This window comes from Bos taurus, chromosome 4, assembly GCF_002263795.3.
Source record: "Bos taurus isolate L1 Dominette 01449 registration number 42190680 breed Hereford chromosome 4, ARS-UCD2.0, whole genome shotgun sequence".
Lineage (NCBI taxonomy): Eukaryota > Metazoa > Chordata > Mammalia > Artiodactyla > Bovidae > Bos > Bos taurus.
Window position 1 is genome coordinate 19,517,887 of NC_037331.1, and position 24,397 is coordinate 19,542,283.

Here is a 24,397-nt window from a genome sequence, read left to right on the forward strand (position 1 = left end):
ACCAGCTCCTTTTTTTCTTTTCTTTTCTTTTTTTAACAAAGATAACAAATATAAAAATCTAGTCATAAACAGCCTTCAAAGTACAATTAGAAGCTGACTAGAGGGGACCGTCTTTTGGAGGGTTAGTGAGTTCGGGACTTGAACACTGAAGTTATCGCCATGCTGTTGATATCACAGTGGCTGCAGCGATGAGGAAGTATGTATACAGCAGATGTAACAGCTAACTCCATCCTGTCGCCGTCCCAGCTGAACTTTTACTCTCTTCAGGACACAAGAACTTGTAAATGTCTCCACGACACTTTGAGCACAGATGTCTTCATCCCATATGAAAAGAGGCAGTTGCTATGGCAATACTGGTTAAGCGCCTATCATGCTGCACTAATATAGTGCAAAAATGTGCCTTCCATATAGCAAAAAAAGATCCAGGCAACCAGTTTGAAAATTAGGGAAAGTAGAAATGTACTGTATTAACACAAGCAAATTAGTTTTCCAGACAACAACCATTGTAAAATACTGAACTTGAGGACTCTTCTAAGGTACTAGTACATGTCCAGCATTCGCACTTTGGAGAGAGGCAAGAAGTCTTACAAAAGGGTCTTTGCCTCTGAAATGCAACTCAATGAAACTATTATCAACCACCAAGATGCTGAATTTACTCAATGGGTTTTCTGCTCAGTTTAGAGCTTAGTTTTAGCCACCATTAAAATTGCTTATTAACAAGTATATAATCTGACATAATAATGTGTATCATTCAATTGAGTAGGCATGTTGTTATGTTTGAATATAGTAGTGTAGAGATTTTGGTATTAAACTCTTCATGCGAAAATGTTACTAGGGGTTAACACTGCAGACAGAGGCTTGCATCAGGCATCCTAAATTGGTCAGTCCCACCATCGTGTTTTTAGAGATGAAAGTGAATTATCAGTTGGTAGATTTCAGAAAAGATCACATAAGACTCAGAATGCATCATGTATCAACTAAATCTCCTAGAATTCTCAGGGCTGATGGTTTCGATGTAAGTAGTCCTGACTTGGTATATCCAATGGCACTGTGATTTTCACTCCTTCCTTAATGATGATCTTTTAAGAAGTAACACTGTAGTTTAATCCACACAGTTTGAATAGCTTTGTGGCCTCTGGATATCCACAGCAAAGGCAGAAAGCTGAAATTGGAAGCTGCAGAGTAAGTTACGACTTACATGTCAGCATCTCCATCATAGGCTAAGGTCAAAGGTTTCAGCCGGTTGTTTTGCCTTCTTTGGGGTTTCTTTGGCTTCTTGCTGTTAAAAAAAAAATCAATAAAACTGTGAGAAAGAAAATCTTCAATTGTAATTTTTATTGCTTTAAATGAAAAAAACTGAAACAGTGATAAACCTAAAAATTGCTTAATTGCCTACACTTTCTAAATTCAACCCCAAAATTTGATTTTCTGGTTTTTGAATTCCTCAGTTTTATTCCTCTGAATAAACATAAACCAGAACCCTTCAAGTATATTATTATTCTGTAAAAGATAAATTTTCTAGATATAATTTCTCTGGTACTAATAATGGAATAATGTTATAGTATAGTCATTTATATTTGTCCACAAACTTTTATAAATAACACAACTTATAATATGTTTTAAAAGACAGTTGAATTAGGTATTATCATAATCTCTTCCTCAGTAGTAACTTAATAAAAAAAGTACAGTTCACCATAAGTATACAAAGTAATATATGGTGCTTGCATAACCAGGGGGAACAACTTGAGAAGATGACTTGGGGCAGTTCTGGCTCATATTCAGAAATTAAATGGTTCGGATTCAGTTGCTGTTAGATTATCCATCTATGCTTATTCAGAAACTCAGATGAACCCTAAATAAATGTTGAATGCTTATGTGGGACATTAGATCGCTGTTCCTGGTTATGGCCAATTGAAAGTATTTCCTCTGAAATAGATCTCCTTAGATTTTTAAATATTTAAACACTCACCAAGCTAGATAGATCATGGAGACAATGAAGATGAGTAACACGAATGCCCCAGCTGCTACACCATAAACCCAGGTCTTCAGTCTCCCATCTGAGAAGAACAGACATTGGTCATTAACTTACATTAGTCTGCTGTATATATTACAGTCTTTAACTATGACCAATGACCAGTCACATATGACCAAGTTCTTTGAAAACTCAAAATGAATTATTGCTTAGGCAGAGTTAATGATTAATGCAAAGCTGATATTATGTGTTAGATGCTCTTTCATTAAAGATAAATTCTCAATGAAAACTGAATTGAAAAATGATAAATAATGTTGCAATTCAAGTTCAGATTTCAAGTTAATATGTCTAAATTTCTGCTACTTCCTATATGGATTTTACTTTAAACTCATGTGTTATGCTATATAAATGTTTTCTTCTGATTTTCATTCTATCTTCAGAATGGCAATTGTGAGAAAAGAAGAAAACAATGCAATTTCAAGAAAATTCCTACTTTTTTGATGCTGACAGGTATCTCAACGTAAATTTTGTCATTTAAATATTTTTTTCAGATGAAAGTAAATATATTTAACATTTTTGGAATTAATAATCCTTTATCTAGTTTATACTTTAGAGTGTGCTTTAAAATTAATTTGACAATATCATTTGTAAAAATAACCAAGTTTGATTAACACATGAAAGAATCTCAAAAGAACTTTTTTTCTGTCTTTTCCATTTATGGAATCAGATAAGACAGGAACTTTTTTTCTAGTTTTATGACAGGAACATTTAAAATTTGGTTTTCTGGTCTCATTCTCTTTGAACTTCTGTTTTATATTCTGAAGAAACTTCAAATGGATGATAGTATTAATAATTTTGTCTAACTTGTTCCTCACACCATTTATTTTCTGTTATACCCAACCAGCTAAACATTAATTTTATTTATATTTATTTTTTTAAACATTAATTTTAATATTGAAATTATAGATTGGGCAAACTGACCCCACAGAGACTGGTTTATCCAACATTTGAAAGATGTCAAAATCAGTACTATGATGATGATTATTTTTGCCTAGAGCTGGATCAACTTAGGAGTTCATTCATATGCTGGAAATAAATCAAGTTAATATTCTAGATATTCCTTTTTTCAATTCTAAATATTTTTAAAAACTGAGTGAGTTCAAAATCAAAAGAACTGTTCTACTGTTGGGTTTATCCGTTCTGAGAGAAGTTCAACAAATATTTTTGGGTTTTTCAGAAAACAAGAGCATGCTCTAATTGTATGTTTTTATAATGTATACCTTTTTAATATATTAAAATGTTCATTTTAGGAAAACTATAAAGTGAAAAATGACAATAATAATATGTTATATTTAAAAAGCAGTTTTGATATGAGATCTGCTTGGATTCTTGGTCAAGGTCAAGACTGCAAATGGCCATTTGTTGGTCCGCCATCTTGGATACTGAGAAGAAGAGCTCCCCATGCTTACACAGACAGGTCAGCTTTACAAAATAAATTTTATCTTCAGATCAAAATCTAATAAAGTCAGGGATGATGTGGTTATATATTAATCACCCAAGCGGTGAAAATACTTTTAAAAAATCCCAGTAGTGATTCACCAGTAAGGTAGAGTGTTTTGACTCCATGCATTAAAAATACAGCTGTGCTAGCTATGCAAATTCTTTCCTTCCTTTCTCAAGTTTCTACTGGCGTTAGGAAGAAGTTTATGCTTTGCTTTGCCTGGCAATTTCCTTTGGTCATGAAGTGGTAATCCCTCTAGGGTGTGAGGAGAAGTGGCATGAGCTGTTACATATAGCTCTCGCAGCACATTTTCAAGCACCAGCTTAGTCCCAGGGGTGAGTTTATGGCTGAATCAACTGAGGAGACCGAATGCGCAGAGTAAGGCTAGAATGTGATCAGCCTCCAGGCTTCACGTCCATTACTGGATACATTATGAGCTGTCTGTTTAATGATATGGGTCTGGTCAGTCTCCAAGTTTAGACTGTCCCATCGAGACAGGACGGCTCCACGCCTGTCCCCATGTATCTGGTCCTAGTACAGATTCTGAGTATTTGAGTGTGCCAGCTCCAAGCACTGACAGAAATTGGTCTGGCTGCCAAGCATCCCCTGCATTACTGACCTTCCCATATAGGGTTCAAATATTTAACACTCTGTGGTCAGATGGAAAATTCTTGAATGTCTTTTCATAGTTTTGATTTGTTCTAGTTCTGCATGACAACACACTTTCCCCCTAATATTTTCACTGTTAGATTGCTTTAATCAATGTGAAAATAATTCTAAATTTATGACTGAAATTTATCAATCCTAGAATTTTTCTCAGAAGAGAGCAGATTCATATCTCTGAATTTTGAGTATGATTGTCTTTTTCATAATAACTGTAAAAATTATACGAATATAAGACAGTATCAAAAGAAATGACTACAGATGAAATAATTCTCTCTTAAGAAAATGCTTGCTCATTATTGGTTAAATATACAGCCAAGGAATGCCGCATCAGCACTGTCTGGTAACTTCACCTGGCCCAAACGGCTGCAGAAACCAGGTCCTTCCCCGTCCCACTGGGTTACTGGAGGGCTGGGTTGGGTGCACTGCCCGACTGGTTTTCACGTCTCCTCTTTTGTCCTCCACAGTGGGTATCAGCATCACGGGGATAAGTGTGCACTGCTCAAGTGTACCATTGGAAGACATGACTTCAGTGTACCCTTCTTCACAACTGCATGTCCTTGTCTGCAGGAGAACAAGACTTACACTGTACATGCAAGGTGATCTTTGTAAGTATACCACAGCTGACCTGAATGGCAGGCTTTAGAGAAGTACTGTTCTGGGAATTTACTCCACGTAATTTCTGTCACCACTATGTAAAAAATAACACACTTTTTTGGTACCTTATACAAATTTATTCTAATGGTAGAAGGAAGTGCATTCAGAATTATTTATACTGGTAAAAAGAAGTAGTCCCAAAATAGAAATTTTATGCCTCAAGACATTTTTCGGGGGGTGGGGGGGATGGATTGTACCAGAAGCAGTGTGATGACAAACGATGAAGCTGGCTTGTCTACTCTAATGAATTCACACATACCTCGCTACAGTATGAGTGGGGTTGACTACACGGTGGGTTACAAGACCTGTCAGCATCAGGCTGGCGCACCACTAAGCAGCCCCCTGCAGAACAGAAAATCATATTTTGACAAATAGCATCTCTTGCAGTGATAAAAAAAAAAAATAACCATTGCTGTAGAGGGGTCTTTGAATCCTAAACTGCCTTGGGAGTCCCACAGACTTCTGAGGGCAGCTGACTGGAATACCTGGTTAACCTTGACCACTTTTATTTAGGAACTTGAGATCCTTCTCATTCAGAGGACACAGTACTTGCCACCCCAGCAGGTGCTCAGTAAGTACCTATTGATTAGATGATTTTATAGCCGATACTTTGAAAACACTAATTGTCTGCAAGCTAATGTCATAGTTTCTGAGACCAAGTCCAACATTAAAAAGCAGATTTAATTCTCTTTTAAAGTTAAAATTCTTTCCTTGTTTTTCAAATGAACAGTCTTCAACTTAAGATACCTTTTTGATTTATGTGACAACCTTGTGAATGGATTTTTTTATAATACGTATTTCTTTTGGAGAAAGTCACTAATTCAGGATTTTTTTTTTTTTTTTTTTTGGTATATAAGAAAACAAATGCAGCTTCTAAGTGGTATGTCTGCACTATTGTTTTAACTTGACACTGCAGTTCTCCAGTGACTCCTCTTATTTCCTCCTCCTTCTCGAGTTTAATACCAGGTACGCCACAGTTGTTACAATGAAGTTTTCAAGATGAGACTAGATGTCATTAAGAAACAGAACTGGTAGCATGTAAAGAACTCATAGCTTCAAACCACACTTGATCAATTTCACAGAATTTTAGCAAAACAAAAATTTTCCTTTATTTATGGAACTGATGATCCTCTGGAATCTAATTAAAGGTGTTAATTCTTTGCCTTATCACTTAACATTATAAACAAAATATTCACAGAAAAATTGTTATGTAAAAGCAGTTAGTCATTGCAAGGCAGCTGGAGTGACATGGCTGTACTGAAGTTATCAGCATTAAACACATGAAGACAAAGGAAACCATTGTGAGTTTCCTGTAAGGACAACTATTCATAAAATTAGAACAATCGATCAAGGTAGGTAATATACTTTACATGCTTGACTATTTCCCATAAACAGTCTCACCTCTACTAAAAGATGGGAGAAGAATGCATATAGTGTTTTATCACAAATCATTTACACAATTTTTTTTTTTTTTTTTTTGCTATAAAACAGCTTTAGATGGGGATAAATACATGGGATACTCTATGGAAAAGAAATTGAAAATATGATTTCTACAGGTAAGTCTTTTAAAATTTGACTTACCTTATATTGGGGAATAGCTCCAATTTCAGTGTGAAAAGAACTTGTAATGTGTAGAATAAAAGTCAGACAACGATTATTTGCATCCATATTTGGGGGGGAAAAAAAAGAAAACACTGAAAACTAACAGGATTCACTGGGAAAGCTATAAAACTCCTGATTAGTTTAAAGAAGGTAGACATTCATTTTCAAAACCTGAGTTGAGTGGTGTCCATGCATGCTAATTCACTTCAGTTGTGTCTGACTCTCTGTGACCCCGTGGACTGTAGCCAGCCAGACTCCTCTGTCCATGGGGATTCTCCAGGCAAGAATACTGGAGTGGGTTGCCATGCCTTCCTCCAAGCAATCTTCCTGACCCAGGGATTGAACCTGCATCCCTTACATCTCTTGCATTGGCAGGCAGGTTCTTTACCAGTACTGCCACCTGGGAAGGACCACCTCTCTCATGTCTTCAGGTTCAGAAAGCCTGTGCTCCTCTCCCCAAAGCTCTGTCTCCCCCTGTTGCCTCTGAGAGTGCCTTGCTTGGATTTTTTTTCCCCAGAAAATGACACTGTCAGAGAGTAAAGGGTTTCCTGGTAGGTATCTTGTCTTTATTATAGATGTGTCCATTGAGAGTTGCTATTATCAAGTGTTTCTTAACCCAGATTGCTCATGTATAAAATCTTATCTTCACAAGAACACAATTTGACATCCTGCTCTAGCTTTCATAGGCTGGAAATGCATAATTAGGTTTCAGTAAATCCAAGTAACTTAAAATTCAATATAAAAATTTATGCTTTCCAAAAAGCATATTGATCCCTGATCCTGTCATCTTACTGTAGATGTTACAATTAAATTTACAAATGGATATTACTCAGAGGCACCAAAATGCACACTACCTTTTTCTCTGCCAGAGGGTCAAAACAATGGCAGCAGGTCAGTGTTTGAGACACTGGGCACCCATCTTCTGGGTCCATAGGCTTGATGCTGAGGTTCTTCTTCTGACCTTAGTTCGTTGATAGGAAATTTTTGCAGGGTGGCTCACTCTATCTCGGGAGCCAATTTTCTTCCCTCTTCAAGGGTCTTTGGGATCCCTTGCATTTACTGGACTCAGATAAGGAAACTTTTAGTAAATGTCTTGGGAGAAGGAAATGGCAACCCACTCCTGTGTTCTTGCCTGGAGAATCCCAGGGACAGCGGAGCTTGGTGGGCTGCCGTCTATGGGGTCGCACAGAGTCGGACATAACTGAAGTGACTTAGCAGCAGCAGATTAATTCTAAGGGGTCTGTTTGGGTCAAAGGGAATTAAAAAAAAAGCTCTTCATTTGGATGTCTCCTTTCAATGTATAATAAGGTTTGAGTGGGGACAGAGTAGGTACTGTGACTACTCAGATGCTCTGAGCTTGAGTTTTACCAATAGGTCTTGTATCTTAGTTAATTAAAAAAAACTAGAGCTTATAGATTTCTGAATTTAAGCAAAATGTTTGGATTTGTATAATCATATTATCTTGGCAATATTTTTGGGCTGCATATATTGCCTCTAAGGCACAGAAACAGATATAGTCAACAAAACACTGACTTTTTAGCATGTAGTAAGTTACTAATATATAAAACTTTTAAGAAAACAATCTGAGATTAACTTATAATAGTAATTTACTAGAATTAGACAGTAATATCTAAAATGGCTTGGTGAGGGGGAATTTAATTGAAACATTTAAAAGTAAAATAATTTATCACTGGTCATCAGGTACACAGCTCAGGTGTTGTGAACTCAACCACATGTGGAATACTGAAAGAATATCTCTGTTTTCTTATTTTCTTGAACCGATTACATGTGTGTTATAGGAAGACTTTCAAAGAACAAAGAGGAATGGAAGGTTTACCTGTTACATTTACACCATCTGATCTTTGACACCAGACTGTTCGGGAAGAGCCCTTCCAAGCACTGGCCATCCATTTATACTCGTAACACTGTCCATCTGCAGGGACACAATACACATTAACAGAGGAATTCTGCAGGCCAGGGGGACATCATGGAGACAGGTATTAGTGAAATATTTATAAACAATTAGAAACAAATAAGAAGTCCATCCTGAATGATTCAAATGTGAAGTTACCATCCTGAAGTTGCCATATAGATGTTACAAAATTCGAGATGCGTGCCTAAATGCCAACTAATTTACAAGTCGGCTACCATACTGTTTGATGTGAACCCAGATTTTCAATTTAAATTTATGTTTTATTTAAAGCATTATATCAGACATACAAATAAGGACAAATAACTGAAAAAATATATTCAACGACCTATCATTCAATTTTAATAAATATTACTGTTTAGTCATATTTGCTTTAGTTTTGTTTGTTGATGAGTAAAAAATACTAACAAACTTGATGGCCTGTTATAGTCCTTCCTGATCTCCCTCTGTGTCTGTCCTGCAATATGCACTATTTTGAAGTAGATACAAGCATTTCTGTGACAGGCTTTTTATTCTTTGAATATGACTATAATATAAATATATGTAATCCATAAATGACTTACAGTATTGTTTGTAGGCAGTTTTAAAAGTTAAAAAGCATTATATTGACACATGATACATATATCTTTTTGAAACTTAATAGCCAATGTTATAGACGAACTATTTCTATGTGATTTTTTAATACAGACACAGTCAATTAATTTTAACTGCTGCATAGAATTCCATGATACTAACTACAATTTATTTCCTCTATGGATGGGCTTTTACGTCGTGTTCAATTTATACTATTACATCAGTGCCTCAGTGGCCAGCCTTGTGCAAGCCTCCTAGTGTTTCTTTAAGGTAAATATTTAGAAGGGAAATTTCTGGGCTTTACTGTAGGGATAGCTGAAACTTTACTAAACACAGCTCATTGTTTTTCTTTAAATGGTGACAGTTTACATACCCGCCAGTAGTGAATAAGAGTTACTATTACTCTAAACCCTCAAAAACATTTGTAAGTTCCAGATTTAAATTTCTTGTCAGTGTTGAGGGTATGGAAAGCTATCTTGTCATTTTAACTTGCAGCTATTATCAAACAGTAAGAAAAACGTTTTGCAGCATTCAGATTTCCTCTTGTGAACTGCTTATGTATATCTTTTGGTTCTCCCCAACCCTTACTGAAATCTATGCCTTTTCTGAGCTGTGGGAATTTTTTATTCTAGAATAACAGTTCTCAGATGATGGTCCGGGGACCAGGGATGCCTTTGGCATTCCCTCAGAGTATGTGTCAGAGAAGGCAATGGCACCCCACTCCAGTACTCTTGCCTGGAAAATCCTATGGACGGGGGAGCCTGGTAGGCTGCAGACCATGGGGTCGCTAAGAGTTGGACACGACTGAGCGACTTCACTTTCACTTTCATGCATTGGAGAAGGAAATGGCAACCCACACCAGTGTTTTTGCTTGGAGAATCCCAGGGACAGGGGAGCCTGGTGGGCTGCCGTCTATGGGGTCACACAGAGTTGGACACGACTGAAGCGACTTAGCAGCAGCAGCAGCAGAGTATGTGTGTGAGGATTTCCCCCTCTAACTGCACAGCTGGGTAAGTAAGCCTGAACTTCCCTCACATACAGAAACTAAACTAAGATGGCCATAGACTGAATGCAGAGGCAGATAAGAGAATCCAGCTGTCTTGAGTTAAGCCAGATGTTACAGAGACGTGGAAAAGTGTAAAAGAAGACCATGCCTGTCATAAAAGTTATTTTCTTTTTGCTTTGGAAAATAGTTATTTTTCGGGAAATATGTTATGATAACATACAATTGATTTGTGATTGTTTTAAATAAGTTACCAAATATTAAAAAACTTAACAGTTGTCATTTTTCAGTGTGCAAAAGTTTGATATGTATACATCAAAGAAAAGCCATTTGGGGTCCTCCACAATTTTACAACTGTGAAATTGTCTTCGAATGATGAAAAGCTTTAGGATAGTTGTTCTAGACATGAATTCCTTCAAACTGACTTCAGATATCTCTTCTGTGTCTGTGGCTTGTCTGGTTTATGAGCTGCTTTACTGTGTGCACATGCTCAGTCGCATCGCATTCTCTGACCCCGTGGACTGCAGCCCGCCAGGCGCCTCTGTCCATGGGATTCTCCAGGCAAGGCTCCTGGAGTGGGTTGCCATGCCCTCCTCCTGTTTCAATATGTAGAAGATTTAAATTTTGATTTAAAAGTATTTTTATTGTTTACCATTTTTGTTTGTGATCTTGGTGTTGTACTGGGGAGATTTTTCTCATTTTTTTTTCTACCCAACTTTATTTCTTAAGATTTCACATAAATGGGAGTTGTCTGTTTAAATTTTAGTAAGACTCATAATTAAAGCCATCTAGGTTTTAGTGTGTGTGCATGTGTGAGCCTATCTGACACACTTGGGTTTTAATAGTTACAGAATCTATGGTTTGCTTCTCCATTACTCTTGATAAATAACATTCTAAATAGCTGTCAAGTTTTTACATTTATTAGCAAAATATATTCACAGAAATTATAGTTTTTAAACACTATCAGTATTATAACTGTGTCCTCTTTTTTGTTTCATTGAGTTTTCCATGAGGTGGTCTACTTTGATCAAAAAACAAGCTATTGGTTTTATTGATTATCTTGGTTATTTTCTATCTCACTGAATTTGTATTTATCTGTATTACTTGTATGTTATCTCCCTTTACTTTTCTTTTTTTTTTATTTAAATTGAGTTGAAAGTCGAGTTTATATTACACTTTTCTCTCTCCTGTATAAGCACGTAATGCTTTAAATCCCCTTCTAAATACTTTGCTGCTGCACCCTGCATACATTTGATGTGTAATGCTCTAGAAATGCAGCTTTCAGCTTTTAGTTCTGTGGGTGCATGAGAGAAGTTCTTTGCAATTGTTGTTGCTGATTCCTAACTGTCATGATGGGGTAAACAACCCTCTTTCTTTTCTTGGGCATTAACTCACTTATTGTAACTGCTGTCCTATCTCTCCTTCTTTACTTACCCTGTCCCCAGAATATAGATGGTAAATTTGAGAAAATGTAATCTAAGGTGGATAATTCAATAATTCCTGGGTTAAGTCATCTAGTCAGGTGGCTTTTTCTGTAAGCACTGTTCTCCAACATTCTAAGCTTTCCTCAACTTTTCAGTAATACAGATGTTATTTTGGCCCTTCTTTGCTAATATATGTCATGCTCCTTAATTATTTCAGAACATAAGCAAGAATGAGAAGGTGTTTTGTTGAGCAAGACATTCTCTGCTAGACGACAATAATGCTCTGAGGTTTTTGTAAATGTATTGCTTATATTGGGTGCATGGCTCTGTGTGTATATATATATACACATGACATAGAAACATATATTTTTATATATTCTGTTTATAAAATTCAGACCAGTCCTTACCAATACTTTATCAATTTCTGAGACTATAGTAAAATGTCTCATTTTGCTATTTCTTTGTAATTTTTCTTTTGATTTAAATAAATTGAGGATATTTTTAGATTCACATTGGATCAGGATTGTTATAGGTATGTACAAATAACATGCTCCAAATGATCTTAGCTTGCTTTAACTCATAAAACTTAGAGATACTCTTAAGTATTTCATACCTAACTTATGAAGGGTGGCAAGACTCTTTTTCTCTAAATCTTTAGAATTCAGAATCATACCCTTAACCTAATTCTCAACTTTTTAAAAGTGAGATCTTAGCAAATTTCCTTATCTAAGAGAAAAATTTACACTTTTTCCTTTGCTTATCAACACAACACTAAAATAAATAGGTGTTATGAATGGTCGCACTCACCATCACATGGTTTTGTTTCCAGCTTCTGCTCGGGGCACAGATGTTGGTTCTCTAGTTCTTGTATAATCACTGCTCTGGAACGGACCTGTATTCCACCAAAGCCGAGGTCCTCGCCATTCACACAGGTCAGCTGACACAGGCTCCAGGAAGACCAGTCCTTCAAATAACAGTCACCTGCAAAACACAGGGTGGTAGTTTATACCCTTGCCCGTAAAGAATAGCCAGCCAGATCATCATTTTATGTTTAAGCCAATTAAGCATTGTTTTTAGGTATGCCAGTCATACATGATATTGGTAAGACGTATATTCAGTTCAGTTCGTGTCCGACTCTTTGTGACCCCATGAACTGCAGCACGCCAGGCCTCCCTGTCCTTCACCAACTCCCGGAGTCCACCCAAACCCATGTCCATTGAGTCAGTGATGCCATCCAACTATCTCATCCTCTGTCATCCCATTCTCCTCCTGCCCTCAATGTTTCCCAGCATCAGGGTCTTTCCAAATGAGTCAGCTCTTTGCATCAGGTGGCCAAAGGATTGGAGTTTCAGCCTCAACATCAGTCCTTCCAATGAACACCCAGGACTGATCTCCTTAGGAAGGACTGGTTGATCTCCTTGTAGTCCAAGGGACTCTCAAGAGTCTATTTATACATTTGTGCTAAAAGTGTCATTTTCTGAGTGGATGTTACTGAGTATAGGCTATGTGTTGCTTAATGATATCAAATGTAAACTATGTTTAAAGCAGCTTGTCTGTCATGATTCCCCTTATCTTAAATGACAACGATACTGAATTAACACCAACCACCGCAACTCTTGTCATTATCATCATAAAGAGGTTTGCTAAGCACTTGGTACTATTAAAAGAAAATATAAATAGACAGAGGTCTTGTTATCTAGGTATTCAAAATTTTGAGGAACTTGAAGTCCAAGGCTTGGTTCCTATTTCTTCTCAAAGCTGTGGTGGTAAGACAGCCAACCAATCTGCTCTGATGTGGCAGTAACACACACAATTTCCTCTGACCTGTATCTTCAGTCGACTTCCGCTACTCTCTTCAATTATATACTGAAGAATAATATAGATGCAAAATGATGACACAAGTGCACAGACAGCTGAATTTTCACAATCTGATTAAATACCCATGTAAGCAACCTTTAAATCAAGCGACCAAGCATTCTCAGAATCTCAGTAACCCTCCCCAGGTTATGCATGGAGCAGAACCACATGCGCTTTCTAAAGTTTGGTTTCTTTCCCTCATTAATGTTTGTGAGATCCACCACAATTTGCTCATTGTTACTGCTGTGCTTTATTATATAAACATACCACCATTTACATATCCATTATACTACTGATGGGCGTGTATAGAGTTGTAAATTTTTCTCATTATGAATACTGCTGTTGTGAACATTTTAGTGGGTCTTTTGGTGAACTTACATAGGTATCTCTTTTGGGTTTATAACTAGAAATTAGTTATAGTTCTGTAGAATTGTTGGGTCATAGTATGTGTTCATCTTCAACCATTTTCAGAACAGGGAAGACTTAATGCAATACACCTTTCCCATACACTAATTCATTCTTTAGGACACTGCTTGATGATACTGTTCAGATCATCAGAGGGTACAGTACATTTTGATAAATACAGATCCATAAGAAGTTCTTATCACTTTATTTCAGCCATATTACCTAATTTATATTGTCTTATATTATGCTGAAGATGTCTAACGTTAGCACAAAGTTGCCTGCAGATCTGATTAATGAAAAAAAACTTGTGGCAGGATTAAGAAGTTCTGGAAAGATGTGAATTATTGACAGACAGATCCATGTATAATACTGAAGTGGACTGAATTTTGTGGGCCTTGATTATAGTGTGTTATTATTACTCTGTGTAATGTCATCCTCTAATGAAGGAAATTCTAGTAAATTTTGGAATTGCTAGGGAGAAACTAGTAATAATTTTTAAGCGGTCAAAGAAAGTTTTAGAAATATTTGTATCCCTTAGGAAATGCTCCTTTTGGGTCACTCAGTTTTTAATTATACAGGAGAAACTATTAAAGATGAAATAGAGGAGCTCCTGTCAATATGAGTGTAGTATAACTTCATCTCAGAGACCACAAACTCCATGGAAGTAAAATACACCTTTTTACTGCTAGGCTTTAGCTCTCTTCTCATACCACTTGACATAGTGTATTTTGACACAAAATTCAATCTTTTAATGTTAGTCTGTAAATTATACAATTAGCACTCCAAAATAATCTATGTCAAGCTTCCAAGATTTAATAACCGTAAATGAGTGTGAGGCACTGACTTGCATAAAATATATTTTTATATTTTGTCATATAAACCACTGTAATAATAAAACTACACTCTGTCTGCCAAAGATAATTACAACTGTTTGAAATGCATTTGCTACCTCAATATTCTACTCTTTAAGCTTATTAGCTCATATGTTGCTAGCTTTTAAACCCATCATTGGAAAAAATTAGCAAGAGAGGAGTGGAAATGAATAGATTGTAATTTACAACAGGAGCCTCCCACTGGATTTCTAATTTGCTTTAATTAAAATGGTGAATTGCCCTGTTCTATGTTACTATGAGATCTTGAAGTTTTTCTTCAAGTTGTTTACAACAGATTTTATATTGGAGTCCAGTTGATTAACAATGATGTGTTAGCTACAAGTGTACAGCATAAATGATTCCCTGTACCTATACAAGTATCCATTCGTTTTCAACTTCTTTTCCCATTTAAACTGTGACAGAACATTAAGCCAAGTTCCCTGTGCTATGCAGCAAGCCTTGTCAATTATCTGTAGGAGTGTGTATATGTCAGTCGCAAACTCTCAAGCCACTTCCCAATCCCTTCCCCCCTGGTAACCAAGTTTGTGCTCTTGTGAGTCTGGATCTGTTTTGTAAATAGTTCATTTGTGTCTTTTTTTTAGATTCCACGTGTAAGCACCATCATACGGTATTTGTCCTTCTGTGACTTACTTCACTTATTATACGAATCTCCAGGCCCATCGCTGTTGCTGCAAATGGCACAGCTCCATTCTTATTAATGGCTGAGTAATATTCCCTTGTATGTATGTACCACATCTTCTTTGTCCATTCCTCTGTCAATTACATCGACACTTGGATTACATCCAGGTCTTGGTAATTGTAACCACCACCACCAAGAACACAGGCATGCGTGAATCTTTTTTGAATTATGCCCAGGAGTGGGACTGCTAGATCATATAGTGGTTGTATTTTTAGTTTTTTAAGCAGCTTCCATAATGCACTCCTAAATGGTTGTACCAAATTATATTTCCACAAACTGTGGGAGGGTTCCCATTTCTCCAGTCTCTACAGCACTTACTGATGTTGACTTTACATTATGGTCATTCTGACAGGTGGGAGGTGATACCTCCTTGAATTAATTTGCACTTCTCAAATACTGACAGAAACCTCAGCAGAACAGAGTTGAGAGCCTGGGGTTTGTCTGAGGTGGGGTTTGGCTGGTGAAGGGAAATGGGCAAGAAGTAATGACACACAAACCCTTGGGTGGGTGTTCTGGCACATTCCACTCTCATTGAGAACCCAGAACAGTACTTTCTGTAAGTCTGCTGCTACTGCTGCTAAGTCACTTCAGTCGTGTCCAACTCTGTGCGACTCCAGAGACGGCTCCCCCGTCCCTGGGATTCTCCAGGCAAGAACACTGGAGTGGGTTGCTGTTTCCTTTGGTGCCCCAATAAGCAGAGTTGGGAATGAAGAAATGCTGCCTCCTCGTGGCCATTTTGAGTAAAAGCAACTTTAAAACAGGTGCACAGGGGCACTTAAAACTCACAAAGTCTGCGGGACTGTAAGACTCCTTCCTTCAAGAAATGGCCTGGGGTACATAATAGAATAACAATTCAAACAGGGCAGGCTTTTAAGAAGCCAATTTCAGGTAACTTTACTCACTGTTTAAAAGAAAAAAGGACCTAACAAAGATCCTCAACATTGTCCATCATTCTGTTCTGTTCTGTGAAGTCGCTCAGTCGTGTTCGACTCTTTGCGACCCCATGGACTGTAGCCCACCAGGCTTCTCCATCCATGGGATTTTCCAGACAAGAATACTGGAGTGGGGGTTACCATTTCCTTCTCTAGGGGATCTTCCCGACCCAGGGATCAAACCTGGGTCTCCCGCATTGCAGGCAGACGCTTTAACCTCTGAGCCACCAGGGAAGCCCCATCATTAGAGGAATGCAAATCAAATCTATACTGAGGGATCACCTCTCACCTGTCAGTAAGGCAATCATCAAAAAGTCTAAAAACAGTAAGTGCTGGAGTGGGCCTGGAGAAAAGGAACTCTCCTCAGTGCTGCTGAAAATGTAAACTGTTAACATCCACTGTGGAGAACAGCATGGAGTTTCCTTAAAAACCTAAAGACACAGATACCACATGGTCTGGGCTATTTCAGTTCAGTTCAGTTCAGTTCAATCGCTCAGTCATGTCCGACTCTTTGCGACCCCATGAGTCACAGCACGCCAGGCCTCCCTGTCCATCACCATCTCCCGGAGTTCACTCAGACTCACGTCCATCGAGTCAGTGATGGATATATACACAGAAGGACCTACCAGTGATCATTCTAGGTGAGTTATGTCAGACACAGGAAGACAAATATCATACAGTATTGCTTATAGATGGAATCTAAAAAACTGATACCAAAAATTCATTTACAAAGAGACTCACAGTCTTGGAAGAGCCACTCAGGATTACTGAAGGGGAAAGAGTGAAGGCAGGGTTTGATCAGGATGTTGGGATTAATATATACACACTCAAGTATCTTAAAAAAGAGCATCACCAAGGGACTAGAGTACAGCTCAGGGAAACCTAGTTAATGCTTCAGCATATAGGAGAGAGGCAAAGCATCCCCCAAAGACCAGATATTCATCACTGTATACCTCTTCAAGTTGCTGTATCCTACAACCAACTCAGCACTGGAAAGCAACTATACTTCAGTAGAAAGTAAACATTAATGTGATAAATGAATTGCCTCCTATATTCCCCTCAGGGCTCAGTGACCTGGGCTGCTGCCACAGCCCTGGAGACTGAGCTGCCTGGGTCTGAGAAGGATATGCCAGCAACTGAGCCCCTGTGGGGGGGGGGGCTCCCCTGGTGGCTCAGCTGGTAAAGAATCCACCTGCAGTGCAGGAGACCCCTGTTGGATTCCTGGGTTGGGACAATGTCCTGGAGAAGGGATAGGCTACCATTCCAGTATTCCTGGGCTTCCCTGGTGGCTCAGATGGTAAAGCATCTACCTGCAATGAGGAAGACCTGGGTTCAACCCCTGGGTCAGGAAGATCCCCTGGAGGAGGGCAAGACAACTCACTCTAGTATCCCTGCCTGGAGAATCCCCATGGACAGAGGAGCCTGGCGGGCTACAGACCGTGGGGTCGCAGAGTTCTCCATGACTGAGCAACTAATCATTGCACTGCCGGACCGACAGTGTTTGTCCCGGCTGGATGAAAGCACAGTCTCGGGACCCAGACCGGCCCTCCACAGCCACACCACGCCTAAGGTTCCCGGAGGATGGTGGACCCTTTGGGCTGGAGGAACTTTGAAAAGATATCTGGTCTCCAGGGCTCCCGGTGGTGGGGTTCCTACCTCCAGATTCCTTCCTTAGCGGCATCCAACTTAATGACAGTGCATTCTGCAGGGAAGAATGGAAGGTTTGGGGTTCTGTCAGGTAGTGGGGGTGAAAAATGATGGGCAAGAAGCAATGAGACATGAGCCTGTGGGTGTTCTGGCACATTCCACACTCATTCACAACTCAAAACAGGCCTTCTCTCTGAGTCTGGGGCAGCAATAACCAGAAGCGCTGCCACACTTGGGCTGTTTCCAGTAACAGCAGCTTTAAGACCAGTGCTCGGGGCACGTTGAACTCCAAAGGCCTGCAGGGCTATAAACACCTTCTACCCTGCAGTCATGGCCTAGGGTACCTAACCAACTAACACTTAGAATTGGCTTTAAAAAAGCAAATTTCAATAGGTAAATGTTAATCACACTCTTTAAAAGAAAAAAAACAAAACAAAAAACACCTACAAGGATCCTTACCAGTGCCCACAAAGAGACGTACAACCGAATCTACACAGAGGCATCACCACCGACTTTGACCCATCAGAATGGCCATCACCAAAAAGGCTACAAAGAGTAAGTTCTAGAGAGGCTCTGGAGGAAAGGTGACCCTCCTCCAATGCTGCTGAAAACAAAGCGCTACCAGCCTCCCTGGAGAACAGCATGGAGATTCCTTAAAACCCAGACACAAGTACAATATGGTCCGGAAATCCCACTCTTGGGTGTACATTTGGAGCAAAGTATGACTGCAAAAGACACATGTACCCCAACATTCATTGCAGCACTATTTACAATAGCCAGGACATGCAGGCAACCATAATATACTTCCAGAGATGAATGGGGGTGTGTGTGTGTGTATATATATACATACCTACAAGAGGATGTTACTCAGCTCTCCCAATGAATGAACTAATGCCATTTGAAGGAACACCAATGATCATTCTAGATGAAGTACATCAGACACAGGAAGACAAAGCTCATAGGGTATCAGTTATAGATGGAATGTATAAATTGGTGCAAAAGAACACCTTCACAAAAGACAAAGACACAGTCTTGGAAATACCACTCAGGGTGACTGAAGGGGAAAGATCGGGGGTGGGGTGGGGAGGGTTTAAGCAGGACTTTGGGATTAACACATATACACACTCAAATATCTCTAAGAGCATCAATAAGGGCCTACATTACAGCACAGGGAACCCTACTCAACACTTGAATACCTTATGGGGAAAAACATCCCCCAAAGATGAGAAATTCATCTATCTTATCAAGTTGCTGCACACCTACAACATACTCAACGTTGGAAATCAACTATATTTCAAATAAAAATTTTAATTTGACAAATAAAATGAATTGCCTCCTATATTCCCCTCAGGCCTCTGTGAGCCGGGCTGCTGCCACATCCCTGGAGTCTGGGCAGCCATGGGTGAAAGGCTGGACGGTCCTCGGATATGCCAACAAGTGGGCCCCCATAGGACCTGGAGTGTTTGTCCCCTCTGTGTGAAAGCCCAATCTTTCACCCGGGCTGGCCCGCCACAGTCACACCAAGCTGAGGGCCCCCAAAGGAGGTTGGACCTTTTGGGCTGGAAGAGCTCTGAAAAGTCATCTGGTCTCTAGGGCTCCCAGTGGTGGCGTTCTTACCTCCAGATTCCATCTTTAGAGCTACCTGACTTGAAGATGACGACAGCACCTTCGGAAGGGCAGAACTGAAGAATTTGGGATTTGTCCAGAGATGCGGGTGAAGAGTGATGGGCAAGAAGTAATGAGACACAAGCCCTTGGGTCATTGTTCTGGCACATTCCACTCTCATTTACAACCCAGGACACAATTTTCTCTGACTCTGGTGCCCCAGTAACCAGAGATGGGGAAAGAAGAGGTGCTGCCGCCTTGTGGCCATTTCTAGGAACAACAACTTTGAAAACAGTGGTCAGTTCAGTTCAGTTCACTCAGTCCTGTCCGACTCTTTGTGACCCCATGAACTGCAGCACGCCAGGCCTCCCTGTCCATCACCAACTCCCAGAGTCTACCGAAACCCATGTCCACTGAGTCGGTGATGCCATCTAGCCATCTCATCCTCTGTTGTCCCCTTCTTCTCCTGCCCTCAATCCCTCCCAGCATCAGAGTCTTTTCCAATGAGTCAGCTCTTCGCATCAGGTGGCCAAAGTATTGGAGTTTCACCTTCAGCATCAGTCCTTCCAATGAACATCCAGGACTGATCTCCTTTAGGATGGACTGGTTGGATCTCCTTGCAGTCCAAGGGACTCTCAAGACTCTTCTCCAACACCACAGTTCAAAAGCATCAATTCTTCAGCGCTCAGCTTTCTTCATAGTCCAACTCTCACATACATACATGACCACTGGAAAAACCATAGCCTTGACTAGACGGACCTTTGTTGACAAAGTAATGTCTCTGCTTTTGAATATGCTATCTAGGTTGGTCATAACGTTCCATCCAAGGAGTAAGTGTCTTTTAATTTCATGGCTGCACCATCTGCGGTGATTTTGGAGACCAGAAAAATAAAGTCAGCCACTGTTTCCCCTGTTTCCCCATCTATTTGCCAGGAAATGATGGGACCAGATGCCATGATCTTCGTTTTCTGAATGTTGAGCTTTAAGCCAACTTTTTCACTCTCCACTTTCACCTTCATCAAGGGGTTCTTTAGTTCCTCTTCACTATCTGCCATAAGGGTGGTGTCATCTGCATGTCTGAGGTTATTGATATTTCCTCAGGAAATCCTGATTCCAGCTTGTGCTTCTTCCAGCCCAGCATTTCTCATGATGTACTCTGCAGTTCAGTTCAGTTCAGTCTCAGTCATGTCTGACTCTTTGCGACCCCATGAATCGCAGCACGCCAGGCCTCCCTGTCCATCACAAACTCCCGGAGTTCACTCAGACTCACGTCCATCGAGTCAGTGATGCCATCCAGCCATTTCATCCTCTGTTGTCCCCTTCTCCTCCTGCCCCCAATCCCTCCCAGCATCAGAGTCTTTTCCAATGAGTCAACTTTTCACATAAGGTGGCCAAAGTACTGGAGTTTCAGCTTCAGCATCACTCCCTCCAAAGAAATCCCAGGGCTGACCTCCTTCAGAATGGACTGGTTGGATCTCCTTGCAGTCCAAGGGACTCTCAAGAGTCTTCTCCAACACCACAGTTCAAAAGCATCAATTCTTCAGTGCTCAGCCTTCTTCACAGTCCAACTCTCACATCCATACATGACCACAGGAAAAACGTTAGCCTTGACTAGACGGACCTTTGTTGACAAAGTAATGTCTCTGCTTTTGAATAGGCTATCTAGGTTGGTCATAACTTTCCTTCCAAGAAGTAAGCGTCTTTTAATTTCATGGCTGCAGTCACCATCTGCAGTGATTTTGGAGCCCTGAAAAATAAAGTCTGACACTGTTTCCACTGTTTCCCCATCTATTTCCCAGGAAGTGATGGGACCAGATGCCATGATCTTTGTTTTCTGAATGTTGAGCTTTAAGCCAACTTTTTCACTCTCCACTTTCAATTTCATCAAGAGGCCCTTTAGTTCCTCTTCACTTTCTGCCATAAGGGTGGTGTCACCTGCATATCTGAGGTTATTGATATTTCTCCTGGCAATCTTGATTCCAGTTTGTGTTTCTTCCAGTCCAGCATTTCTCATGATGTACTCTGCATATAAGTTAAATAAACAGGGTGACAATATACAGCCTTGACGAACTCCTTTTCCTATTTGGAACCAGTCTGTTGTTCCATGTCCAGTTCTAACTGTTGCTTCCTGACCTGCATATAGGTTTCTCAAGAGGCAGATCAGGTGGTCTGGTATTCGCATCTCTTTCAGAATTTTCCAGTTTATTGTGATCCACACAGTCAAAGGCTTTGGCATAGTCAATAAAGCAGAAATAGATGTTTTTCTGGAACTCTCTTGCTTTTTCCATGATCCAGCGGATGTTGGCAATTTGATCTCTGGTTCCTCTGCCTTTTCTAAAACCAGCTTGAACATCAGGAAGTTCATGCCTAAATTCACAAGGCCTCTGGGGCTGTAAGTGTCTTCTGCCTTCAAGACATAATCACGTAACAAATTGAAACAGAGCAGGCATTCAAGAAGCCCATTTCCACAGGTAAATTTTACTCACACTCTTAAAGAAAGCACCGACAAAGATCCTTACCAGTGGCCACTCTCACAAAGCAAATCATATCTCCACAGAAGTATCACCTTTTATTCCTCAGAACGGCTACCATCAAAAAGTCTACAAACAGTAAGTGCTGGAAAGGGGCTGCAGAAAAGAGAACCCTTCTGCACTGCTGCTGAAAATAAAAATTGCTAACAGCCAGTGTAGAGAACAGCATGGAGTTCCCTTGAAACCCTAAAGACACAGATACATTATGGTCCGGAAATCTACTCTTGGGTGTATATCTGGAGAAAAGTATAACTGGAAAAAACAAACCCCACTGTTTGTTGGGGTTTGAGTATAACTGGAAAAATGTTCCAGGTAACTGGAAAAAACAAAGCACCCCAATGTTCCCTGCAGCATTATTTACAATAGCCAAGACATGAAGGCAATCCTGTGTCCTTCCAGAGATGAACAGAAGAAGATGCATTTATGTACAAGGGAATGTTACTCAGCCATCTCAGTGAATAACCTAATACCATTTGCAGGAACGCTTAAGGACCTACTGACGATCATTCTAGGTGAAGTACATCTGACAGAGGAAGACAAATGTCGTACAGATCACCTTTAGATGGAATCTAAAAATGGAGACAAAGGAATTCATCTACAGAAGACAGAGTCTTAGAAAATGCACCTAGGATTTTGTTGGGGGAAGAGCAGGGGTAGGCTTAAGTCAGGACGCTGAGATTAACCTGTGGTGATGGTGATTTAATCACTAAGTGGTGTCTCCATCTAGAGACCTCAGGTAGCCCATTGGGCTCCTCTGTCCATGGGGTTTCCCAGGCAAGAATACTGGAGTGGGTTGTCATTTCCTTCTCCAGGGGATCTTCCTGACCCAGGGATTGAACGTGTGGGTCCTGCATTAGCAGATTCTTTACCACTGAGCCACCAGGGAAGCTTTGGAGATAACATTGTTGTTCAGCCACCCAGTCGTGTCTGACTCTTTGTGACCCCATGGACTGTAGCATGCCTGGCCTCCCTGTCCCTCACCACCTCCTGAAATTTGTCCAAGTTCATGTCCACTGCACTGGTGATGCCTTCCAGCCATCTCATCTTCTATTAACGTGGTGGTGGTGGTTTAGTTGCTAAGTCGTGTCCGACTCTTGCAGCCCCATAGACCGGCAAGGCTCCTCTGTCCATGGGATTGTCCAGGCAAGAATACTGGAGTGGATTGCCATTTCTTTCTCCAGGGGATCTTCTTATACACACTCAAATATCTCAAAAAAGAGCATCAACAAGGAGCTATGTACGGTCCACCACAGAAAACCCTACTCTCCACTCATACCCCAGGAGGGCAAAGCATCCTCAAAAGACTAGATGCTCATCTATGTGTATCTGCATCTAGTTGCTGTCCACCTACAGCAAACTCAACCCTGGGATACAACTACACTCCAGCAGAAAATAAGTACTAATTTTACAAGTAAAATGAGTTCTCTCCTATATGCCCCGTGGGGCTTGGTGACCCTGGCTCTGCTACACCCTGGAGCCTGAGCAACCTGGGTCCCCCAGCTGGACTGTCCATGGTGCTGAGGGAGGTGACAGCAATGCGCCGGCGAATGAGCCTCTGTTGGGCCTGTAATGTCTGTCCCCTTGGATGAAAGCCCAGTGCCCATGCTAGGGGCCAGTCTTCCACAGGTATACCGACTGTACCCAAAGGATGGTGGGCCCTTGGGGCTGGAGGAGCTTTGAAAAGTTATCAGGTCTCCATAGCTCCTGTTGGTGGGGCTCCTACCTCCAGTTTCCTTCCTTTTTAAGGTGCCCAACTTAAAGATGACAGCACCATTGGCAGGGCAGATTTGAAGGGTTTGGGATTTGTCCAGGTAGGGGTGAAGAACAGAGGCAGGAAATAAGACACAACCCTTGAGTCTTTTTTTCTGTTACATTCCACTGTCATTTACAACCCAGGAACAGGACTTTCTCTAAGGCTCTGGTGCCCCAATAACCAGTTTGGAAAGAGTAAATGCTGCCACCTTGTGGCCATTTCTAGTAACAGCAAATTGAAATCTATGGGCTCAGATCCGTTCAGTTCAGTTCAGTCGCTCAGTCATGTCTGACTCTTTGCGACCCCATGAATCACAGCACGCCAGGCCTCCCTGTCCATCACCAACTCCCGGAGTTCACTCAGACTCACGTCCATCGAGTCAGTGATGCCATCCAGCCATCTCATCCTCTGTCGTCCCCTTCTCCTCCTGCCCCCAATCCCTCCCAGCATCAGAGTCTTTTCCAATGAGTCAACTCTTTGCATGAGGTGGCCAAAGTACTGGAGTTTCAGCTTTAGCATCATTCTTTCCAAAGAAATCCCAGGGCTGATCTCCTTCAGAATGGACTGGTTGGATCTCCTTGCAGTCCAAGGGACTCTCAAGAGTCTTCTCCAACACCACAGTTCAAAAGCATCAATTCTTCGGCGCTGGTGCACTAAAAACTCAATATGACTGTACAGCTGTAAGTGACTCCTGCTTTAAGACAATGGCCTGGGGTACATAATCGAATAACAATTCAAAACAGGGCAGGCTTTCAAAAAGTCAGTTTCAA

At 40.4% G+C, this 24,397-nt stretch overlaps 1 protein-coding gene across 1 annotated transcript in view; it reads right to left on the reverse strand.

Annotated features, from left to right (window-relative positions):
* Positions 1–1,194: 1,194 nt before the first annotated feature.
* The window catches only part of THSD7A (thrombospondin type 1 domain containing 7A), a 470,808-nt gene continuing 447,605 nt past the window's right edge, over positions 1,195–24,397 (reverse strand). Inside the window, 6 exon segments of the mRNA NM_001206743.1 lie at positions 1,195–1,279; positions 1,970–2,057; positions 4,490–4,700; positions 5,053–5,135; positions 8,233–8,328; positions 12,133–12,306. Of these exon segments, the coding sequence (NP_001193672.1) occupies positions 1,195–1,279; positions 1,970–2,057; positions 4,490–4,700; positions 5,053–5,135; positions 8,233–8,328; positions 12,133–12,306 (737 nt within the window).